General features: G+C 44.1%; 1 protein-coding gene across 18 annotated transcripts in view; it reads left to right on the top strand.

The window, feature by feature from the left end:
- The window catches only part of KMT2C (lysine methyltransferase 2C), a 335,375-nt gene that overhangs the window by 59,650 nt on the left and 252,565 nt on the right, over positions 1 to 23,160 (top strand). For 17 of the 18 annotated variants that reach the window (XM_073334588.1, XM_073334594.1, XM_073334591.1 and 14 more), the window contains one exon: positions 21,029 to 21,117. In XM_073334588.1, the coding sequence (XP_073190689.1) occupies positions 21,029 to 21,117 (89 nt within the window). Of the gene's footprint in view, positions 1 to 15,750; positions 15,823 to 21,028; positions 21,118 to 23,160 lie in introns of all 18 variants that reach the window. The other variant, XM_073334603.1, reaches the window with a different exon arrangement.

Genomic DNA, 23,160 nt, shown 5'->3' on the forward strand with positions numbered 1-23,160 from the left:
GCCAGTAGGGAATCTGTTCAAGCAGTACCCAAAGAAATTGGTTATTAGGATTTTCTAGATTACCTGCCCAAATTCATACTCCCACCTTTCTTTCTGAGGAAGAGTTAAAAGCAGCGGTGGCAGGGTAGATTGAGTTAAATCAAAGTGATTTCCATAACTGATTTTAATCACAATTTAAATAAGCAAGCAGGAAACCTAGATTTAAATAATTAAATCTATATGGATTTCAAATGGTGTGCATGTGTGCCATGTGCCGGAGCCAGAAGGTTTCCCTAGCAGTGTCCATTGACCCACACATGCGTCGTGCATTCCTCTTATGTTCGCAGCTGAGGCTATAATAGGCCATATGGGTCGACACTGCTCTAGTTATCTTACCACTGCTTGGCTGGAGTCAGAATCCTGTTACTTCATGTCCTTAGCTTTGGTAAGAGAGTGATTTACTGTCAATTTTTCTTGTGTATATACTTGTAGTTTTGTGTTCTGTAGTTCTTGGTTACTTGCAGGTAGCTTAATTACTATAGCTTTGCCCCCGTTGGAGGGAAACTCCCTCTAGCCCACCCCCACTCCCTCAGGAACTATGCCTTGGATTCCAGGCTTCAAGGACTGTGCCTCTTGCCCATGCTCATTTGTTGTGAATGATAAGCATCAGTGTTGCCTCTAGTGCCTTGGCGAGGCCCACACTTCGGCCTGCTGCACCATTTGTAAGTTGTTCCCGCCCTGAATATGGGAAGCTTGCGAACTTCGCCTCCGGAAATTCTTAATGGAGTAGGCTATGTGCCCACGGGTGCATTCAGCTCTGGGGCCGCCAGAACTGGTGATGCATTGCCCATCACCAGCAGCGAGCATTTCTCCAAGCTCCTCCAGGGCACTGGATCCGACAGTGCCAAGACCTCCGGACAAGCCCTGCCATGAGAGAGAGAAACATTGACACGGGCATAAGAGAAGATTCCTGACCAGATATGCAGTTTCCTCCCCAAGCTGCACCAAGTCGAGTGAGAAGTTGTGCGTGGATCCAGCTGGACCACCACCCAAGTTTCCCAGAGTAGCGGGTAAGGTAAAGTGGAAGCAAGATCCAAGGGTACCACCACCTACCCTGGTACCCACACTGGCGCCCTCACTGGCTCTTGCACCACCCATCTGATGAAGTGAGCTGTAGCTCACGAAAGCTCATGCTCAAATAAATTGGTTAGTCTCTAAGGTGCCACAAGTACTCCTTTTCTTTTTGCGAATACAGACTAACACGGCTGTTACTCTGAAACCATCCTATTAACTCTGTCAAATATACCTGGACCCTTGGGATTGACCCAAATGATGCCTTGCACTCCTGGGCATGTGGAAGTGCTACTATCAACAGAGGAGCTGTTCTTCCCGTACTCACAATCTCCACTCCTCTCCACGCTGCCACTCCCTGCCATCGTCCCTTCTGCAGCAAACAAACCATTGCTGCTGCCATGTCCCATTGCTCCATTGTGGCCTTACGGTACTGTCGGTGCCTCCCTTCCCAAAACCATCTTCAGAGTCTGAGGGCCTCTCAGAACTGGAGCCCTTGTTTTTCCCTGCCCCACCTCAGAGTCCAGACTTGTGCCCCAGACTACCATACCCCCCTGCTTGTGATCCTTGCCCCACAATTGGGTCAAGGTCACTGTGGACTGGTGGGTACTGAAGATCATCCATTATGAATACTCCATAGAATTTCTGTCATTTCTGCCTCATTGCCAACCCCGGCTTTCCCTTTAGGGACCCATCCCTCTAATGCATCCTCGAACAAGAAGCCAATACTCTTCTCCTCAAGGGTGCCATAGACCCTGTCCCACTTCACTACAGGGAGTGGGGATTTTACTCCCCATACTTCCTCATTCCAAAGAATGGCGGAGGGTGATGCCGCATTGTGGACCTTTGGGTGCTCAACTTCTTTATCAGGAAAGCCAAACTCCATATGGTCATGTGTTGATTATCCCCTCCCTCCCACACGGAGCCTGATTCACGGCTCTCAACATGAAGGACACCTACCTCCACATCGACATTCACCCAGCTCACTGGAAATTTCTCTTATTCAGGGTTTCATAGTCTGATTCACCATTACCAATTCTGAGTCTCCCCTTCGGCATAGCGACGGCGCTGTGAGTCTTCACAAAAGTTTTCTCTGTCATAGTAGCACACATACGCTGCCTCTGCTACTCTGTATTCCCCTACTTAGACAACTGGTTCTTCACTGTACTGTCCCAGCAAGGCCTCATCTCACTTGTCCTAGCTCTTTGCGCCCTCTTCACCTCTCTCCATATTTGCATCAATGAGGAAGAAGACTGTGCTTGTAGCTACCCAGATGATCAACTTTATTGGGGCATGGGTAGACTCCGACTGGGAGGAAGGTTTGTGCTGTGATGAAAGCTTTGCCATACTGAATTCCATTATTGCAGACCTATGCCACAACACCTGTACCACCAGCCGCCGCTGTCTCTCCTTCCTTGGACATATGGTAGTCTGTACTTCAGTGACACCGCACGCACGCGTCCACAAGAGTTGCTTACAGATGTGGCTCCTTTCAATCTACAGACCACACAGGACCATTGGTCTGGGGAGTAGGACTCTCCTGTCCAATTCTGGCCTCCTTCATATGGTGGACCGACCCTTCCAAGGTCATGATCTTTACACCTCCTACCCCACAATCCCCCATAACTATGGATGCCTCCCACTTGGACAGTCACACAGCCCAGACGTCTGGATGTCATGAGAGGCCAGAATACACATCAACATCCTGGAATTGAGGGCAGTCAGTTTTGCATGCCAGGCATTCCTCCCCCTCATCTGGTGCTGTCACATTCAACTGCTCTCTGACAACATCACAGCAGTAGTTTACATCAACAAGCAAGGCAGCTCCAAGTCTCCATCATTCTGTTCTGAGTCCATCCACATTTGGAACTGGTGCATCAAACATCAAATCATACTCCAGGCCATGTACCTCCCAGGCACCTAAAACTCCCTGGCAGATGTGCTTAGCAGGACTCTCTACATGAACCATGAGTGGGAATTGCATGATGCCACACTGCAATACCTCTTCCACAAGTGGGGCGTCGTGTCCGGAGACCTTTTTGCAACCTGCAAGAACCGCAAACTGCCTCTCTGGAGCAATAAAGGAGCCGGGGGGGAGGACTCACAAGGTGACACCCTTCTCCTCCCTTGGACGGGCAACCTACACTATGTACCAGAGGGGTAGCTATGTTAGTCTGTATCCACAAAAACAGTGGGGAGTCCGGTGGCACCTTAAAGACTAACAGATTTATATGGGCATAAACTTTCGTGGGTAAAAAACCCCACTTCTTCAGATGCATGGGATGAAAATTATAGATGCAGGCATAAATATACTGACACGTGAAGAGAAGGGAGTTACACTGGTTCTCCACTTGTAAGGTGAACAAGGCCAATTCAGTCAGGGTGGATGTGGTCCACTCCCAATAATTGATGAGGAGGTGTCCAATACCAAGAGAGGGAAAGTTGCTTTTGTAGTGAGCCAGCCACTCCTAGTCCCTATTCAAGCCCAAATTAATGGTGTTAAATTTGCAAATGAATTGTAGCTCTACAGTTTCTCTTTTGAAGTCTGTTTTTGAAGGTTTTTTTGTTGAAGTATGGCTACTTTTAAATCTGTTATAGAATGTCCAGGGAGATTGAAGTGTTCTCCTACTGGCTTTTGTATGTTATCATTCCTGATGTCTGATTTGTGTCCATTTATTCTTTTACGTAGAGACCGTCCGGTTTGGCCAGTATACATGGCAGAGGGGCATCACTAGCACATATCACATGAGTAGATGTGCAGGTGAATGAGTCCCTGATGGTGTGGCTGATGTGGTTGGGTCCTCTGATTGGTGTCGCTAGAGTAGATATGGGGACAGAGTAGGCAATGGGGTTTATTACAAGGATTGGTTCCTGGGTTAGTGTTTCTGTGGTGTGGTGTTCAGTTGCTGGTGAGTGTTTGCTTCAGGTTGGGGGGCTGTCTGTAAGCGAGGACTGGCCTGCCTCCCAAGGTCTGTGAGAGTGAGGGATTGTTTTCCAGGATAGGTTGTAGATCGTTGATGATGTGCTGGAGAGGTTTTAGCTGGGGGCTGTACGTGATGGCCAGTGGTGCTCTGTTGTTTTCCTTGTTGGGCTTGTCCTGTAGTAGGTGACTTCTGGGTACCCATTCTGCTCTGTCAATCTGTTTCCTCACTTCCTCAAGTGGGTATTGTAGTTTTAAGAATGCTGGTAAAGATCTTGTAGGTGTTTTGTCTCTGTCTGAGGGATTGGAGCAAATGCAATTGTATCTTAGACAATGGATTGTGTGATGTGTCTTGGATGGAAGCTGGAGGCGTATAGGTAAGTATAGCGGTCAGTAGGTTTCCGGTATAGAGTGATGTTTATGTGACCATTACTTATTTGCACTGTAGTGTCCAAGAAGTGAATCTCTTGTGTGGACTGGTCCAGGCTGAGGTTGATGGTGAGGTTGAAATTGTTGAAATCCAGGTGGAATTCTTCAAGGACGTCCTTCCCGGGGGTCCATATAAGAACATAAGAATGGCCCTACTGGTCAGACCAGAGGTCCCAGTATCCTGTCTTCCAACAGGGGCTGGTGCCAGGTGCCCCAGAGGGAATGAACAAATCAGGTAATCATCAGGTGATCCATCCCCTGCCGCTCATTCCCAGCTTCTGGCAAACAAAGGCTAGGGACACCTGGACATATGATGAAGATGTCCTCAGTGTAGCGCAATTAGAGGAGGAGTGCTAGGGGATGAGAGAACAACGCTTCCTCAGATAAGTCAGCCATAAAAATGTTGGCATACTGTGGGGCCTGTGGGTATCTATAGGAGTGCTGTTGACTTGAAAGTATAAGTTGTCCCCAAATCTGAAATGGTTGTGGGTGAGGACAAAGTCAGAACCTACACGATGCCTTTCCTCTCTTTCTGTTATTGAAAATTTGCTGGGACCAAGCTACAGTAATACTTGTAGCTCTGTTCTGGCCCTGTCAATATTTGTTACAGACCTCCTTTGAATCTCTGCTTGCACCCCATCCCACCTCGACATACTCCCAGATCTTTTCACACAAGATCGGGGCTGGCTCCAGCATCCCAGTCTGGGCTCTCTTCACCTCACAGCTTGGTTTTTGGATGGGGCTTGAGGATAGACATGGCATGCTTTACCTTGGCGAGACACATCCTTACACAAAGCAGGGGGGCATCCACCAGGGCCTGCTACCTGGTGAAGTGGAAGTGCTTTACCTCATGGGCCCACCGACATCAACACTCTCTGGGATGGTATCCATAGCTATCATCTTCGACTATCTTCTCAAACTTAAAACGTTGGGCCTGGCCCTCAGCTCCATATGGGTCCACTTGGCAATGCTCAATGCCTTTCTCCCCCCGATGGATGGCACCTCAGCATTCATACAACCTACCACCATCCGTTTCTTGAAAGATCTGTGCAATATCTTACCTTCTCAAGCCCACACCTTTGTGGAACCTTAGGCCTTGTCTACACTGCCACTTTACAGAGCTGAAACTTTCTTGCTCAGGGGTGTCAAAAAACACCCCCCTCAGTGATGCAAGTTTCAGCACTGTAAAGTGGTAGTCTAGACAGTGCATGAGCACTGTTAGCCGTGCTCCCAGCGCTGGTAGCTACTCCCCTCATGGGGGTGGTTTTTTTTACAGCGCTGGGAGAACTGGTGAGAGCTGGTGCTGAGCCTACACAGCCATGTTAAAGCGCTACCCCGGCCGCGCTTTAACATTGATAGTGAAGACATACCCTTAATCTCATTCTCTCCACACTCACAAAGACCCCTTTGAGCCCATGGCAACATGGTCTTTGTCCCATCTCTCCATGAAAGTGATCTTAGTGGCCATCACCTCAGCTAGATGGATCAGAGAACTGGTGGCCATGATGGCGGACCCCCCTTACATAGTCTTCCACAAGGATAAGGTTTCCTTCTGGCTGCACCCAAAATTCAGAACTAAAGTAGTCAGAATTCCACCTAAATCATTGCATCCGCCTCCCTGTCTTCTTTCCCAAATGCCACGCCTTGCACTTGGACAGAGCACTACACTCCCTTAATGTCGCCATGCACTGGCATTCTACCCTCAGCGAACTTGTGCCTTTTGGGCATTACTGATACTCTTTCTAGCCAATGCAAGGGACAAGCCCTCTCCTCTCAGTGAATCTTCAAAAGGGTCTCCAGGTGCATCCACAAATGTTACACATGCACCAGTGTACCACCACCTGATGAAGTCACAGTGCATTCTATGGAAGTTCATGCAGTTCATCGACTTGCCTCGCGAGTGTCTCATGGCAGGATATCTGTCGTGCAGCAACGTGCACTCCATATGCAAGTTCATGTCCCATTACACCATTGCTTCAGCTGCGGACACATCTGTAGGCCGCACCATACTACAGACTATATTTCCTTGTACATCCTCACACCCACCTCCATTTTGATCATTGCACTCTATTCACCCACATTTGGAATCCATATAGGGACCATCACTTGAAGAAGAAGAGGAGGTTACTTACTTGTCACTAGAGGTTCTTCAAGATGTGTGATTCCTATTCAGATTCCAATACCTGCCCTCTACCCTTCTGCTGCAGACTAGACTTCAGTGGTAAGAGGGATACTGGAGCAATGTCAGCCCGCCTGGCCTATTATAGTCTCAGCTGTGAACACGAGAGGGACTCAAGGCACACATGCTGGTCAACGACACTGCTAGGAAAACCTTCTGGCACATGGTGTGCATGTGCACCCACTTTTGGAATCCAAATAGGGACCACGCATCTTGAACGTCCAGTTACAGATAAGTAACCTCCTTTTTTGCATTAATATTATATTGCCAGCTCTGAGCATCCAGAAATTATAACTGTATTAAATATAAGATTTTTAAAAATAACTTTTGAATTTTTTTATTTGCCTTCTGATTTCAGAACCTCAAATTTTGTCTCCATAACCATGAAGCTAGAAAGTCTACTTTTATTAAATAAAAGCAGAGATTCTCCCATAATCACAGGACTCAGAATCTGGGCTTTTAAGAAAAAACACCAAATATTGTGAGGCTTATAATAAATTAATGAGAGGTGGCAACACTGAATTGTATTCCCTTTACTAGAAAGGGTCGAGTTGGAGTGGGAAGATGGGGGGTGTGTATGTGTGTATTTAAAAAATAATATAATATACACTTGTGCTCCTTATTCTGTTAGGCCTGGTCTATACTTAAAATGTAGGTTGAAATAGCTGTGTCACTCAGAGGTGTGAGAAATACACACCCCTGAGCAACATAGCTTTACCGACCTAACCCCAAGTGGACGTCGCTATGGTGACAAAAGAATGCTTCTGTCAGCCTAGCTACTGTCGCCTGGGGAGGTGATGGTCCTATGCTGATAGGAGAACGCTTTTTTTCAGTGTAGTGCTGGCATAGCTGCATGCAGGGGTTTTTCCAGCATCGCTGTGGCACTGGGGTTGTGCTGATGTATGTCGTCCCTGTAGGGCAGGCATGGCCTTAAAGTGAAAACTCATCCCCTTATAAAGGTCCAGTGCCAAGGTTGCTACTTAAGGGCTAAATATAAGTTGTGATCAGCGTCTTGTGTACAATTCTCTTCTGTCAGGTGAATTTCACCTGAGATACCTCTGAAAAGGAAATGGTATATTAGAGAAATGGCAGCAATGGGTACATTTTAGAGTATAAAGTCTTCTGTAACACCTGGGAGGGGAGGGTTTGGCATAGCCCAGAGGATCCTTGGTTTTCCATTTCGTTCCCTGCTGCTCCTGGCTTTGGCTACTACCGTAAGTGAAACAGTGAGTTCTGTTGATTTCTGATTTTTTCAGCTTTTCAGCATCTTTAATTTAAAGTGTTGTTAGAGTACTTTTTTTTTTTCTGTAGTTCATGCACTGAAAGTAGAGTTGATCAATTTGATTCCTACTTTGATTGTTACACTGAATTTCAAATTTAGAGAGGACGAAGGTAATTTGAGGAGAAAATTTTCAGTTATTTACAGAGTCGGAGAGAAAGTGTTAAATCTTTGACAGGTGTTTACATCAAAGAAAATATTGTTGTACAAAAAATTTGAGATCCTTGGGAACCTAAGGCTAATATTAGAATGCAAGGGATTCTTGCATCAGTTAGTTAAGTACGTTTGAGTCAATCTACAGTTTTACGTTTAGATTCCATTTTTGTTGAGAAATATCACCCAATCTAAATCTTCTTATGGTCACTACTAAAACTCCTTCTGTAGTTCTTTAGATCTAATTCTGTTTAAGAATATTTATTGTAATTTAAAGTCCTATGGAACTGTGAAAATGCTCACTCTCCTCACAAATATAGAGGAAATATTCAGTATTGCAATAATATGATTACAACCAATCGAGACACAGCTAGGAATAAACAGGTTTGAATGGAAAAATTAAGTGTACATGTTGAAATCCTATCAGTGGGTTATATTGCTACTATTTGATATTTTTCCTGCTTTTTACGACGAAACTAGGGAGTTTTTAAATTTAAGAAAGAAGATGTTCAAGAGATCTGATTATTTAAAATTGTAATAGTTCATGGAGGATTTGAAACCAATTAAGCATTATGCAAATATGAGTAGAATTACTACAGTTCATTTTATTTTATTATTTTGTCAATTGATATTTTATGTGCCAGAATACAATTTGTTTATTAAATTAAATTTTTCTTTGGTTTCTTTGCATTAAATCCTCAATGTGTTTGGAGCACTTCTTGGTTAATGAATTCTATTTCTGTGATGATATCTGTTTTAAACACGAATGGTATAATCCCTCCTCCCCTCCCCCCAAGAGCTTTGTGGGGGAAAAAAATCGGTGAGAATCTCATCACAAAACACTTGACGATAGCTAGACCGCTCGTGTACCGAGACTGCCATCTGTAATGCTAACAAATATTGACTGTGTATATTCATCAGTTGTTGTGGTCTTACACTTCAGCGGCTACAGCAGCACAGCTATCATGTTGATGTAGCGTAGACTCTTCCTAGGTTGACGGAAGAGTTTTTTCCATCCATATAGATAATCCACCTCTCCAAGAGGCGGTAGCAAAGTTAACAGAAGAATTCTGCCATCCACCCAATAGGGTCTACAGTGTGTATTGGTCTCCCTAACTACGTTACACAGGGTGCAAATTTTTTCACAGTCCTGTGTAGTGTAGTGAGGTCAGTCTAGTTTTTAGGTGTAGACCAGGCCCCAGATTGTAAGCTCCATGGGCAGGGTCCATCTTTTTCTTTTTCGTTTGTATGGTGCCTAGCACCATGGGGGCCTCGTCCATGCCTAGGTCTCTTAGGTGCTAGAGTAATACAAATAAGTCTTTTTGTGGTGGTGATGGGGAGGTTGAGGTAGGGAGTGTTGGAAGGTTGGCATCCCTACTGGAGCAGAGTTAAGGCTGTGATGTGTTGTCTGAGGTCTGGTCTACACTACAAAGTTAGGTTGACGTAAGTTGCCTTGCGTTGACCTAGTTGTGCATGTATCTACACTTAAATTTGTCTCCCACCAATGTAAGTGCCTTGTTACAGTGATGTAGTAACACCATTTCTCCAAATGGCATTGAGCCGTGGTTGATGTATTGATGTCAACGGAGCACAAGTGTACACATTGTGTTACTTATGTTGACCCTAACAGTCCTCCAGCAGCTGTCCCACAATGCCTGACATGGACTGCTCTGGTCACAGTTGTGAACTCCTCTGCCCAGGGATCACGGAAACCAAAAGGCCCCCCCACCCCTTTAAAGCCCTGCAGATTTTGAAATGCCTTTTCCTGATTGTCTAGCTTGGCAAGCACACCTAGCAGCTCTCCATTGTTATGTGCAGCTGCCCAGCTGACCAGGCCAGCTACGTGCTCCAGACACATTGCGTTGGAGAAAACAGGAGATATTGGGTCTCCTGGTCCTGTGGGGAGACAAGGCTGTGCAAGCACAGCTATGGACCAGGTATAGGAACATGTACATCTACGAGCAGATTTCATGGGAGATGCAGGCGAAGGGATACAACAGGGATCCACAGTAGTGCCGCTTGAAAATGAAGGAACTGCTTCAGGCATATCAAAAGGCCAGGGAGGCCAACAGTTGATCTGGTGCCCAGCCACAGACCTTCTGCTTTTACAAAGAGCTGCATGCCATACTTGGTGAAGACTCCACCACCACCTCTCTCACCGCCATGGATCCCTCTGAGGAGATTGAGTAACAGGCCCTTGGCATGAACAGCCAGGAGAAGTGAAGGAAGAAGAGAAGCAGGATGGGGAAACAGGTGATCGGGGGGTGTCCAGCTATGTCTTGAGCCAGAACCTGTTGAAGACTCCACTCAGTCCAGTCTGAGCGTGGGCCAGCTCGATGCTGGGGAAGGAACCCCAGGTAAGTGTGTAATTGTATTTCCCATTACAGTGATGTACTGATGGTGCCCCCAGCTTAGCAGGACACAGCTATCAACTTTTCATTAATTTACTTGTACTAGAAGAAGTAGCGGTATAACAAAGAGATGTAGCATTGTTATCTGTTTTCATTCCCTTGTGGAGTTAGGTAAGGGGGAACATATGGAGCACTTTGTTTATGAACACAGGGAAGTACCTTGAATCCCCCTGAGAGATCTTGAAACCTTCATAGAGGCACTCTGCAATCCTTTCCCAAAGGTTTCTAGGGATAGCAGCCTTATTTCTTCCTCTGTGGTAGGACATTTTCCCATGCCAGTCAGCGATAACTTTGGCAGGCACCATTGCAGTAAACAGGCTATCAGCATACGGCCTTGGGTGCATCAGGACACCAGCAGCAGCTATGCTCTCTGTGCCTTTGTTACCCTCATGAGTGAGAGAGAAGCTAAAATTACCACTGTTTGTGGAAAACGGTGCCAGAATTCAGTGCCATTGCCCTATACTCATAGTTTCATGCAACCGAGCAATTCCCTTCACATTTCCCTCATCTCTCCAGGCCATACTCACTGTGGCTGGAGCTGTGAGTGGTGCCATGCACAAGCACTCTCAAGCAGACATGTCAATAAATATGTCTTGTTTAAAACTTCAGGGGAGCAAGGGAAGGGAGTTCTGAATCTTAACTTTCACTTTCAGTTGTGACTATATTGACAATGGTACCTCTGTGTTTTATCTGCAGCTGCTGCTGTTGTGGACTTGTGGGGCTCCCCCTCCATACCTGTGGAACACCTGAGCCAGATAAGGAGGAGAAAGAATAGGACTTGGTATGACATGCTGTATGAGATACTGCAAGCGAGTACTGCATCAGACAGTGAGCAGAGGGGTTGGAAGATGAACATTGCAGACCGCTTGGAGAAGGAAAGAGGGACAGGAGAAAGGCCCAGGAGTCCCAGCAGGAGAAAAAAGAGGGAGATGCATCAGGACATAATGGGGCTTCTCTGGGAGCAGACACAGATGCTGCAGACTCTTGTGGATCTACAGGTTCAACAATCCCGTGCTCTCCTCCCTTTGCAGTCCATGGAGAACTCTATTACGGCACCTCCCTGCATCCCCCCCTCAACATGACATGTGGCATCAGGAGCTACATCCCTACCACTCTGCCCCAGGGGTACATTAAGGACAACCACAGCTTCACATACACTGACCTGTGGGGGTCCTGGTGGCTGTATGTGGAGGTAAAATGGACATTAATGTTTTTTCCCCTTGTTAAGATCAGCTCTATTAATTTATTAAGTTTTTAATACATTTGATTTTTAATTGCACCGATTTCTCTTTGAACTGGTTTTGTTACTGAATAAAATTATATTATTTGGAAAATGATTTATCTTTATTCGCTCACAAAAAATGCTGCAGAGTGCCTAGCATTTCTGAAAGGACCCACTTACTGTACAGTGTGACACATACAGTGTAATAATCATAAATGTACAGCAAGCCCTGCAAAATTAATAGGTGCATTGATGGTGCACATCTATGAATATAACACTTTAAGCACCACACAATTCTTAACAGGCCACAAAACAGCAGGTAGAGCATAATACACTACAACACGTTACTGTGGCTCACTGTTGAAGTGCTCTTTCAAAACCTTCCTGAGCCCTATAACTCTGCATCGAGCTCTTCTAATAGATAATAGATGTTCAAAATCTTCAGGCAGCTGCTCCACCTCTTCCCTCCACCCTGGCAGCAACTTTTCCCTCTTTGCTTCACAGATAGTATGCAGGATACAGGAGGCAGCTATAACCATTGGGATGTGTTTTCCACTGAGATCCAATCTTGTGAGTAAACAACGCCAGCATCCCTTAAGTCTACGAAAAATGTATTCAACTGTCATTCTGCATCTGCTGAACTGGTAGTTGAATCTTTCCTTGGTGCTGTCAAGGTAGCTGGTGTGTGTACAGCTTTACAAGCCAGGGCAGCAAGGGGTAGGCTGGGTCCCCCAGGATCACTACTGGCATTTCAACATCACCAATGATAATCCACTAGTTGGGAAAGAAAGTCACTGCTTGTAGCTTTCTGAACAGTCCTGTGTTCTTAAAGAGTATCATGCACCTTTCCTGACCAGCCAGCGTTGATGTCAGTGAAGTGTCCCCAGTGATCCACCAATGCTTGCATAACCATAGAAAAGCTGCTGTTTCTGTTGATTTGCTCCGAGGCAAAGTGGTCTGGTGTCTGAATATGGATATGCATGCCGTCTATCGCCCCACCACCCTATCCGTGGCCCCACAAAGTCACGGGATCTCCTGGTCAGCCTCCTTCTGGCCCTAGCTAAAATGGCCATCTATAAAACCAGAGTGAGGAGGTTGGCTGATGGAGTTTCCTGTGACTGTGGGGCCTATTTCCGATCCTCGGTCTGTTCACGTATCCGGGCAAAGTTCCTCTGGGTGGCGTCCACTGACTCCCTTGACGCCTTTGAGGAGCAGTGGGCGCTGTCCGGGGTTCTCTGCTCTGTGTCCCCTTCCAGTTCCCTTCTTTTTGACCCTTTGACCACACTCCTGTCCCTGTTGTTTCATTAGTTGTCCCCCGGATTTATTTGGTGTCCAGGTCCTGTGGATCCCCCTCTTAGGCTGGGAGGGGATCCTTTAGCAGTGGACGGGTTCGCCTGCCCACTTCCCGGATCCCAATAGGATCGCCCTGCCACAGTTCGGAAATCCTATTGCTGCAATTTACATCCACTATGTCCTGCGCTCTGCTGAGAGTCACAGTCCTGCATAACAGAAGATGATTTATGGGCCTACACACTTTGGTGACAACAGCCTCCGCAGTGTATTTTCCAACTCCAAACCAACTTCCCACTGATTGGTAGCAATCTGATGTTGCAAGCTTCCATACTGCAATTGCCACTCACTTCTCCACTGCCAGTGCAGCTCTCTTTGGTGTGCCTGCACTGAAGGGCTGAAGCGAGCTTGACACATGGATCCAGGAATGTGGCCTTGTGCATCCAAAGGTTTTTCAGTCGCCCCTCATCATCCCAAGCCTTTATTATGATGCAGTCCCACCAGTCAGTGCTTGTTTCTCCAGAAGCAGTGCTCCACCATTTGCAGCTGCTCTGTGAACACCAACAACCACCTATGTGCCACAGCAATCTGTCCTCCATGAAATAGTCATTTTCTTCACGATTCGGTTCTTCTTACAGCTCTGCAAATACTGGAGGATTGTGCGTCCTGTGCTTGTAAAACTTATGACACTAGTGCATGGCTGTGCAGGCTTCTGTCACGGGTGCTGGACAGTGAGGATGGCCATGGTGGTTCATGGGATTATCTGAAAAAGGCATGAAAATTATGGGTTGTAGATGACATTATGGGATGGAGACAGTTGCATGCTGGGAAGTTGACCCCTTGCTCCCAGTCACCCCATATGATTCATTTCTGCCCCACCGTACGTTGTCAAAACTTCCCAAAAGACACTGTGCTGGACGTTGGTGGCTTGCACACTGGGATACCTACCCATGGTTAACCCCAGTGTGCACTCACACAAACACTCCTGGTGAGTACCCACAGTGCTGGTGCAAGGAGCCAAGTGTGAGCACACACAAGCGATATACTAACTGGCGGCTTTATGCTGACATAATGTGCTTTGACCAAAGATTGTAGTGTAGACGTGGTCTGAATTGCTCTCATGGTGTGTGTGTGTGTGTGTGTCTCCTTGTGGCTGCATGACTAGAGTAATTATAGTTGTAGGTGTGGTAACTTTTTTAATTTCCTTGCTTTTTTGAGTTTTTTGTTTAAGGATCCGATTCTGTCACTTATTCCGTGACTTCAACAGACCTCTGTGACGTTTTTGGCTTCATCCCTCTGCAGCAGTGGGACTGGAACAGCTGTCAGCCCCTGCCTCAGAAGCAGTGGCCCAGGGCTGGGTCAGCGCCCGGGGATGCTGGAGCAGTCATCAGTGGGGCTCTGTTAATCTCTATTCTCCCCCCTCCCCTCCCCTCCACCACAGGTTATTTTTAGTAAAAGTCAAGGACAGGTCACTGGCTCCCTGAGTTTTTGGTTATTGCCGGTGACCTGTCAGTGACTTACTAAAAATACCCGTGACAAAATCTTAGCCTTATTTATTATGTACGAGCAATCTTAACTCACATGCAGCATAGTGCTTTTGTGTATAATTAGTCATGTTTTCATGGTTTTGGTTCTATTTAATTCCCCCTAAACTGGTATTGTTTCCTGTTCAGATAGGCCTGAACTAGAACATTGTTTTAAAACCCCTAAATTGGGGAAGTTGAGATCCAGCCTGTGCAGTTTTGTTCCATCTCTAGTTCCTGGGTGACAGCATTTTGAGGATAGGCCCTTTTGTTGATGATGGATTAAAATATATTAAAATATTTATGTACACTCAGTAAAAGAAAAGCTAGGTACAAGCTCTTGTTTAAGAGAATATGTATGCTGGGAATTCACTTAGCAACACTTCTATTCATTTTTGGGCTAGAGGGTTGAGCGTTAAAGTTCCACATCAGCATGAAGGTCTCAGGCCTGGTGCTGATAATGCAGTGAGTTATTTGAGGACACTGAATTATTAGAAATGCAGTTACTCAGACAATCTGTTAACCAAGTTTTTCTTTCTGACTCAGATGGTTATCCTCATAACTAAAAATCACATGGCTAATTTTCAGAAAGAGTAGCTGATAAAACTGAATCCAAATATTGGGGTTCTTTTTCTTTTTTTAATTATCTGCAAAGCTCTGCATGAGTTGTTGCTAAATTCAGAATGAAAGACACTCTACAAAACCTGTTCTAGTTCTCGCTATGACAGTAATTTAAGGAAATAGAAACAAATTCCTTGAGCAGTGTAAAATACCATGTACCTTCAAAGCGCTTATTATCTATTATGCATTTCTTAATGTTCTGAAGTGGTGCATGAAGTCCTGAAATATTAACTTTATTAAAAGTATAACTGAATAATCAAAAGGAAAACTTACAGTAATAGGTTCAGAACTTGAGTGAATGTTCTGCAAACCAATCAAACACTTGTGTAACAAGATAATAAACCTTGTACGAAAATTACTTAATGAAAAGTAAACATCAATATTAGACTTTGTATTTATATAGACTTTTAACCATTGAGTTGTCTATTGCGATTTTCTCTTGTATTTTCTTTGAAACACTAAATTGTTGCAAGTTTTTATTTATGTGGGTTTTTTTAGTTCTTTCTTTAGAACCTGGCATAGACATTTTATATTTATTTAGATTATAATACAGTATTATAAAATCTCTTCTGATATTGTTAAGTGCTGAAACCTAACTAAAGTAAGCTACAAATATACCCTGACTCTTCATTTCACTTTTTTTTTTCTTTACTCTAATCGATTTATTTTAAAGCTGAACCGTGTTTGGAGGGCCTTTTGTAGTATATGTGCAGAGGGGAGAACTGCATGAAAACACCAGATGTGGGTACGTTTTCCACTGAAAAGAAGCAATTATGTTTAATTAGTCCAAACCTGTGATTTTCCTAATGTTAATAAGTTGCTAAGATGTGGTGGCAGCATTTAAAAAGTGAACACTGCTGTGGAAATAAAGCCTTTAAAAATGTATAGGATGCGTTTTTAGTGTTTTGTATATTCATGTAATACCTATAACCTAAGATGCAAAATTTTATATAGCTTTTGAAATAAACACAGGGAATATTTTCAATTAGTCGCTGAGCTATTCCATACAGAGTGGTGGTGTGGAGAATAGTTATGTGGGGAGAAAATTTTTGAACTAATCATTTATTTTGAAAAGCTGGAAGCAACTGTTTTCTTTTGCTGCCCAGAGCTATGACTTGAAGTGTTTTATTGCTAGGAGGTCGGTAGAAAAGTAATTTGGGTAGTAGCTAGAGATATTACCATTGGTATGTGGTTGCTTTTGAGTACTTTTTTAAGCATTGCTGTTTTATACATCACATTCAGTGATTTCAGCTAGGAACACATCACATGTTATGTATATGTGCAATGCCTCTAGCCTGTTTGTTGAATGTGAGCATGGGAGTTTAAAGTGTCTGTTATGTACATGGTAAAGAACTGCAAAGAACGTAACATTAAAACATATGTTTTTGTTCTTCTCCGCACTTCTTTAATATTCTAATGATTGAGTCCATCAATCAACAGTTTACTTGTTTAGCTTTTTTTTTCTTGGGGAGGGGGAGGAATAGGGTGGGGACAATGCTGGCAAATGTGTTCTATCCAAATAACTATGCTTCCTCCCTGCTCTGCTGCATGGCGGGGAGTAAATCCACTTTGGGTATGTCTAGTAGTAGGCATCCTTCAGTCTTGAGAGACCTTGGGTTTTTGCCCCTGAGAGGTAAAGAATTTACTCAGTTGATTTTATGGCAGCCACAAATATGGTTGAAGAGACCTGCTCGAGAGAGAGAGAATCTCAGTTGCATTTGTCACATTTAAAGGTGGTGATTCAACCCTTTGGGCTCTGCCTTCTGCAAGCTCTTTTCTCCTCCGCTAAGCTGGATGGCTTCCTCTCATAACTCTGGAGACCTTTGTTAAGCTCTTATTTCTAAAGGCTGCAGTCTTGAGTGTGATCTTCCCATTTGTCCACATCCATGTCCATTTTTTTGAGGTCTTACTTGCACACATCCTTAAAACGCAATTTTGGGAGTCCTTTGGGTCTTTTTCCAGATGCCAATTCACTGTAGAGGATGTCCTTTGGGTTGTGCCCATCATTTATTTGGCACATATGCTTAAGCCAGCAGAGGTGTCTCTGTTTGAGGAGTGTTTGCACGTTGATAAGCTGGCTTGTTTGAGCACATCCGTGTTGTTGACTCTGTCTGTCCAGGAGATTCCAAAGATTCAACGAAGACAACACATATGAGAGCTGTTGCGCCTCCTTTCCTGATGAGAATATAAGGTTCATGTCTCTCTCCCATATAAAAGTGTGCTGATAACACATGATGATACATGCAGATCTTTGTGTGTTCTTTAATTTTTTTTTTCATACCCTCTTGTTCAGTCTAGACATTGTGGTGGGTTTTCCAGTGCAGATGTTGAGTTCTGTTTCACGTGAAAGGTTGACTGTGATAGTGGACCCTAGGTATGTGAACTCGTTCACCTCTTCAAGTTCATAGTCGTTGATCTTGATGGAGAGTGCTTCCTCAACTCTTTGGCACATTGTTAGTCTTTTTTAGACTTATGGTAAGCCCGAAGTCTTGGCAGGCTTTGGAAAAACTGTCCATTAGTCTTTGAAGATGACCACCTGTGTGGGTGGTCACTGTTGCATCATCAACAAAGAGGAGGTGTTGGATAAAGGACTCCAGAGTCTTGGTTTTAGGTCTGAGTCTTGCAAGATTGAACAGCTTTCTAACAGATCTTGTGTGAAAGTAGATCACCTCAGTTGGGGACCCAAAAGCTTGTTTCAGTGGCGGGGAGAAGAAGATCCCAAACAGAGTTGGGGCAAATAGCCCACAACCTTGCTTAACTCCGCTATGAATCTGGAAAGCCTGAGACACTTAGCCGTCGTATTGGACTGTGCTGTACATGTGTTCATGGAAGGATCGAATCATGCTTAAGAGCTTGGGAGAGGAGGGGAGACATCTAATATTTTCTAGAAGCACGCATAGTTCACTTCTACTGACAAAGTCAAAAGCCTTTGTGAGATCGATGAAGGCTATGTACAGGGGACTTTTTTGTTGTCTCAGTGAGATCATGTTGATGGTAGACCTTTCAGCTCTGAAGCCGCACTGTGATTCAGGATAGATTCTGTCTGCAAGGGTCTGAAGTCTATTCAGGACAACTTGAGCAATGGCTGTTCCCATAATACTAAGGGAAATATCGCGATAGTTGTTACAGTCGTTCCTGTCACCCTTGTTTTTATAGAGAGCAATGATGTCTGCATCTCTCATTTCTTTTGCCTTCTTTTCAGCACAGGCAGAGCAACTCATGAAGATGTTGCAGTAGAATAGGTTTTCTGAATTTTATGACCTCGGAAGGTATGCAGTCTTTTCTGGGGGCCTTTCCAATGCGGAGGCCATCTATGGCAAGGCTAAGCTCCTCGACAGTCGGTATGTCTACATTGCAATTAAAAACCCGCAGGTGGCCCATACCAGCTGACTTGGGCTCAGGCTGTGGGGATGTTTAATTGCAGTATAGATATTTGGGCTCAGGCTGCAGGCTGAAATCTGGGACTCTTCCAACTTGCAGGATCCTAGAGCCTGGGCTCCAGCCGGAGCTGGAATGTCTACACTGCAATTAAACAGACCCGCAGCCCAAGTCAGCTGGCCCTGGTCAGCCATGGGATTTTAATTGCAGTGTAGATGTACCTTTAGAAAACTGTAAAGGAGACCTGCAGAGGGCTGAGGGGCAAATGGCTAAAGAGGATGCAGTCTTCTCTCTACTCCCACAAGGCTATCTTTCTTCCTCCACTAAATATCCATGTTGTCTCTGGACCACGTGGAAAAACTGGCTTGAGGCAGGAGCAGAAGCTGCATTCAGCTGTATTCCAGGGTTGCCATCTGTTCAGTTAAGGGTAGGGCTGAAAAAATGTGATATCACAAGGACCCTAATTTGGAAAAGTTACTCCCCCTGTTCCCTCTTTAAAGTAACATAATTCCGGTTAATGTTGTTGATGGAGTTGGTTGAGTAGTTTTTGTCAGATTTAGAATTGAACTATGTTATGCAGCAGGTGTAGGTGAGAAATGTGTCAACAGTTGTATTCCCTTCCCAATAATGTATTAAGGCTACATCTTGTTTATTTTTCTTTAAAAAAAAAATCTGGAAAATCATTTAAATAACATGAAAGTGGTGACCAAAACCTCCATTCTATAGACAGCTCTCCAAGATAATCTAAATTTGGGACTAATAATTTGAGGAGGAGGAAAAAATCCAAAGATGCACCATACAGATGGAGAGCCCATAAAAACAACCTTCTTTTCCCCTATGCCTTTATCAAATATCTACATTTATGTCGATAGCTTCTCAGGGAATGCAATTACTGACCCAGTCCAGTTTCACAGACTTGCTGCTTCCTGGGAGGTTAATTTGTACAGTCCTTTGGGCGTTACTATCATTAATAGCTAACATTTTGGGTAATAAGGGTGACTTACTTATTTTTTATTGAAGTAGTGGGTCTGCCATGTGTGCATTTTGGACTTCCCCCTTCCTATTGGGACCCAAACAAAAGCCAAGAAACTCAAACGTAAAGACTGCTTTTTAAAACTCCTTTGCTTTTCATTGTGTCTGGCACAGCAATATTGCATCCCCTGAGTGGGAATGAAAGATGCTGTGGATTTCATACTGTTTTGATCTCCATTTTAATCCCTCTACTCCTCCATGTGGCCAACACTGTTCTAATGTGACCAGAGAGATCTCCTTACTATGAGACATTTACTACTCTGGTATGGAATGCTCTGCTTCAGCAGTACACTCAACAGAGCATGAACCAAAATAATTCTGTTCAAATTCTGCACCTATTGTCTTAGTTCCTGAGCATCTGAGGTGGTGCAGGATGGAACATGTCCTTTGGACTGCTCAGTTGATCTAGTACAGAGAAATTATTTTAATGCGATTCTTTTATATTTAATAGAGCTGTGTGGAAAAGGGCAAGTCCTTTTCATGGAGGATTTCGATACTGAGAAATTTGGTTTCATTCCAATTTGGAATGAAAACTAAAAATTTCAAAATTCTCAGTGAAATGGAAAGTCCTGGCCCTCTGGGACAGTCTGCCTAATGGGCTGCCCTAGAGCTGTGAGCCCTGGAAGCTGTGAGGTCTCTGGCTTGGGGGTAGTCTGCCTGCCAGGAAGTCCTAGCAGCCTCACAATGCAGAAACTCAGCAGGTGAGCTGCTGAAGAACCTGGAATCTGGGGCTCCCAGGGCTTACAGGCTCTTGGCTTCCCATCAGCCCACCAAACTGGCTCCTGAGGAGCCGGGCAGGTAAACTGACAGGAAACTAGATGGGTTCCTAGTGAAAAACTTCCCGCTTTCTGTCAGCGCTCCACGGAACATTTCAATTTCGAATTGGCATTTTCTATCAGTAAGATATTGTTGCATCTGAGAATTTCTGACCCACTCCAGTATTTAATTTTAAAAGTAATTTGTCAACTAACATCATTTTTAGTACTGTTGTTCCACCAGCAAAATTTCTTTTTTTTGTTTTTTGTTCAGTTTGTTTTTTCCAACTATATGGTCATATTCACTGGAATTTATTTTCTGGCCTGCTTTATATGGATATATGTCTGTGTATAGTGTGTAAGATTTGTTAATGCACAAGTTTTGGACCACATTCTAAAGTAAGATCGTTTATAATTGCCTTCTGCATAATGAAAAATGTGAAGATCTAACCCAACATTTTTCTCTTGTAGTCAGACTGTAGGCCACTGGCATGCTCAAAAGAGGTGAATTACTGAATGATTCTGTTAATAGTAATTGCAAAATCTTATGGGCTGGCAGCTGATTAAAGGAGTACCATGTTAACCTTTAGTGGTATAATACTCTGTCCATCAGAACAAAAAAGTGTAGGTAGGACTGTCAACTAATTTCATAAATAATCGCTGGACTTAAATTCCAGATAAGTTAGTGATGATAATGACTCAGTCAGCATAAAATGATTTTGATCCTAGATACATTTAAATGGAAACGATTTGGTTGTGAACAATGTGCCCTTCTTACCTTTGTAGGCCTCGGAGTAGAGGAAAAACTGCAGTGGAGGATGAAGACAGCATGGATGGGTTGGAGGCAGCAGAAACAGAAAACACTGTGGAAACAGGTAAAGAGACATACAGTATCAGTAGAGTCCTCTTGTCATTTCTCTTCTAGAAGTGAGTGCATGTAGTTATGCAGAAAATTTGTCTGTTTATAAGCAGGAAAATCATCTCTTGCTTTAGTATGACACCATGAAACAGACATTTACATGTTTATAAAAATAAGACTGCATTTTCTACCTTTTAAAAATCATCTGAAAGGAAATTCCTCTGTATTTCAAATGTCTAGTGGCTCTTTTGTTTTGATAATTCTACCACTCTCTAATAGAAATAAAACACAGTACCAGCCATTTGTATGTTATCTGCCAAAATACAATGTTGCTCTTTGCCCTATAGTTGCAGTTAACTAAGAAAATTATACCACAGGGATGGCATAATGTTAGCGCTCTCTCTGCAGCTGTTAGAGAAACACCGGTTAATTTGCTAGTCTTGTTGTAAATATTTATATAGAGATAGCACCCAAAGGCCTTAATCAGGATTTAGACCCCATTGTGCTGGGTGCGGTACAAACATAAAAAAGATGTAATCCCTACCCTGGAGGGTTTACAGTCTGAAGACCAAAACAGATGGGTTAAAACATACAAATGAATATGATGAAAAATTTCCACAGCTTTGTTAGCTACATGTATGTAGCTCTTGGAAATCTGCCTAGGCTGTAACTATCAGGCAGGGTTTTGTAGCAGTCCTGACAGAAGTGAGCCTTAATAAGGGATCTGAAGGAGAATAAGGAAGAGACTGTATGGATTTTATTGAGGAGCTCTTTCCATGCATGTTGGACAGAGCGAAAGAAAGCAGAGAGGTGTTTAAGGGAGAAGCTGCCTGGTGGGCAGTAAAGGCTGGGAATGCTGACAGAGTGAAGGCGGGTGTCCACATCAGGATGAGTAACTAGATCAGCTAGGAAGGGTGGGGCTAAATTGTGAAGGGCCTTAAAGGTAAAGACAAGAAACTTACATTTAATGTAGAGGTTAAGGGGGAGCCAGTGGACTTGGGTAGCCAGATTAAGGAGGTGATGTGATCAGAATAAGGAGCCATTTTAGCAGCATTATTTTAAATAGACTTTGGGGGAGCAAAGTTACAGTAGTTGAGGCCATAAAGCAGGAGGTTGTGATAGTCAGGGCCTGAAATTGAGGATGTGGATGAGAGATTTAGCGGTGTCGTCTGGTCTCTTGCTACCCATTTGGTAAGAGTTACAAAGTATTGAGGAGACTTTGTGCTCAGGCTGAAGGTTTCAGGGAGTGTTCTGAGGTGTTCAGCAATTCTTACTGATAAATGAGTGGTAGTAATGGGTTCTGAAGGGTGTCTAGTTCGAAGGGACACTGTCAACAATTGATTTTGTTAGTCTGCCAACACTTAGTTTAGCCTGTTGCATTACCTATCTCATGCACTGGTGTTGTGACATATTCTCATGCACTGCTCTGATGGGAGCTGGCATGTATGCTCTTCCCCAGGCCCTACATAAGGATGTTTACCAGTAACAGTGGTGACAAAGCAGAAACTGAAGCAGCAGCAGGCACCAGTATCCTTAGGAAAGAAGGGGAGTGTAGAGGAAGGCGAAAGCCAGTATTAGGGGGCTTATTCCTTCACCTGCTTACTTCCCTAGTCCTTCTCGCATGAACAGAGAGCAACAATACCCGAAGTCCAAAGGTGCAAACAATTTGATGTTTATTGGGGTGAACTGCCAGCAAGCATGATTTCCAGTTTCCTTCCTTAGTGTCCCCCTTCCCAGCTCTGACATCACAGAGCCTTACCTGTGTCCCTGTTCCCATTTCCCCCCCTCAGCAAAACATGATTCCAATTTCCCCGCCCCCATTCCCTGTTCCCATTCCCCGCCCTTATTTCCTGTTTAACTGCAGACTATATAGTAAAACTTAAGTTCTGCTTAGCTATACCTTAACCTCTCATTTTACTGAAATTTAACTAATAATTAACATATTATAAAATGATTATTTAACCAATTATATCCCACCACCTTAATTAGTTTACACCTAGCAAAATTAATTATACAGCAGATAGAAACAATCACAGAACCAGAGACCATGCAAATAAAC

This window comes from Lepidochelys kempii, chromosome 2 (genome assembly GCF_965140265.1).
Source record: "Lepidochelys kempii isolate rLepKem1 chromosome 2, rLepKem1.hap2, whole genome shotgun sequence".
NCBI classification, from domain to species: domain Eukaryota; kingdom Metazoa; phylum Chordata; order Testudines; family Cheloniidae; genus Lepidochelys; species Lepidochelys kempii.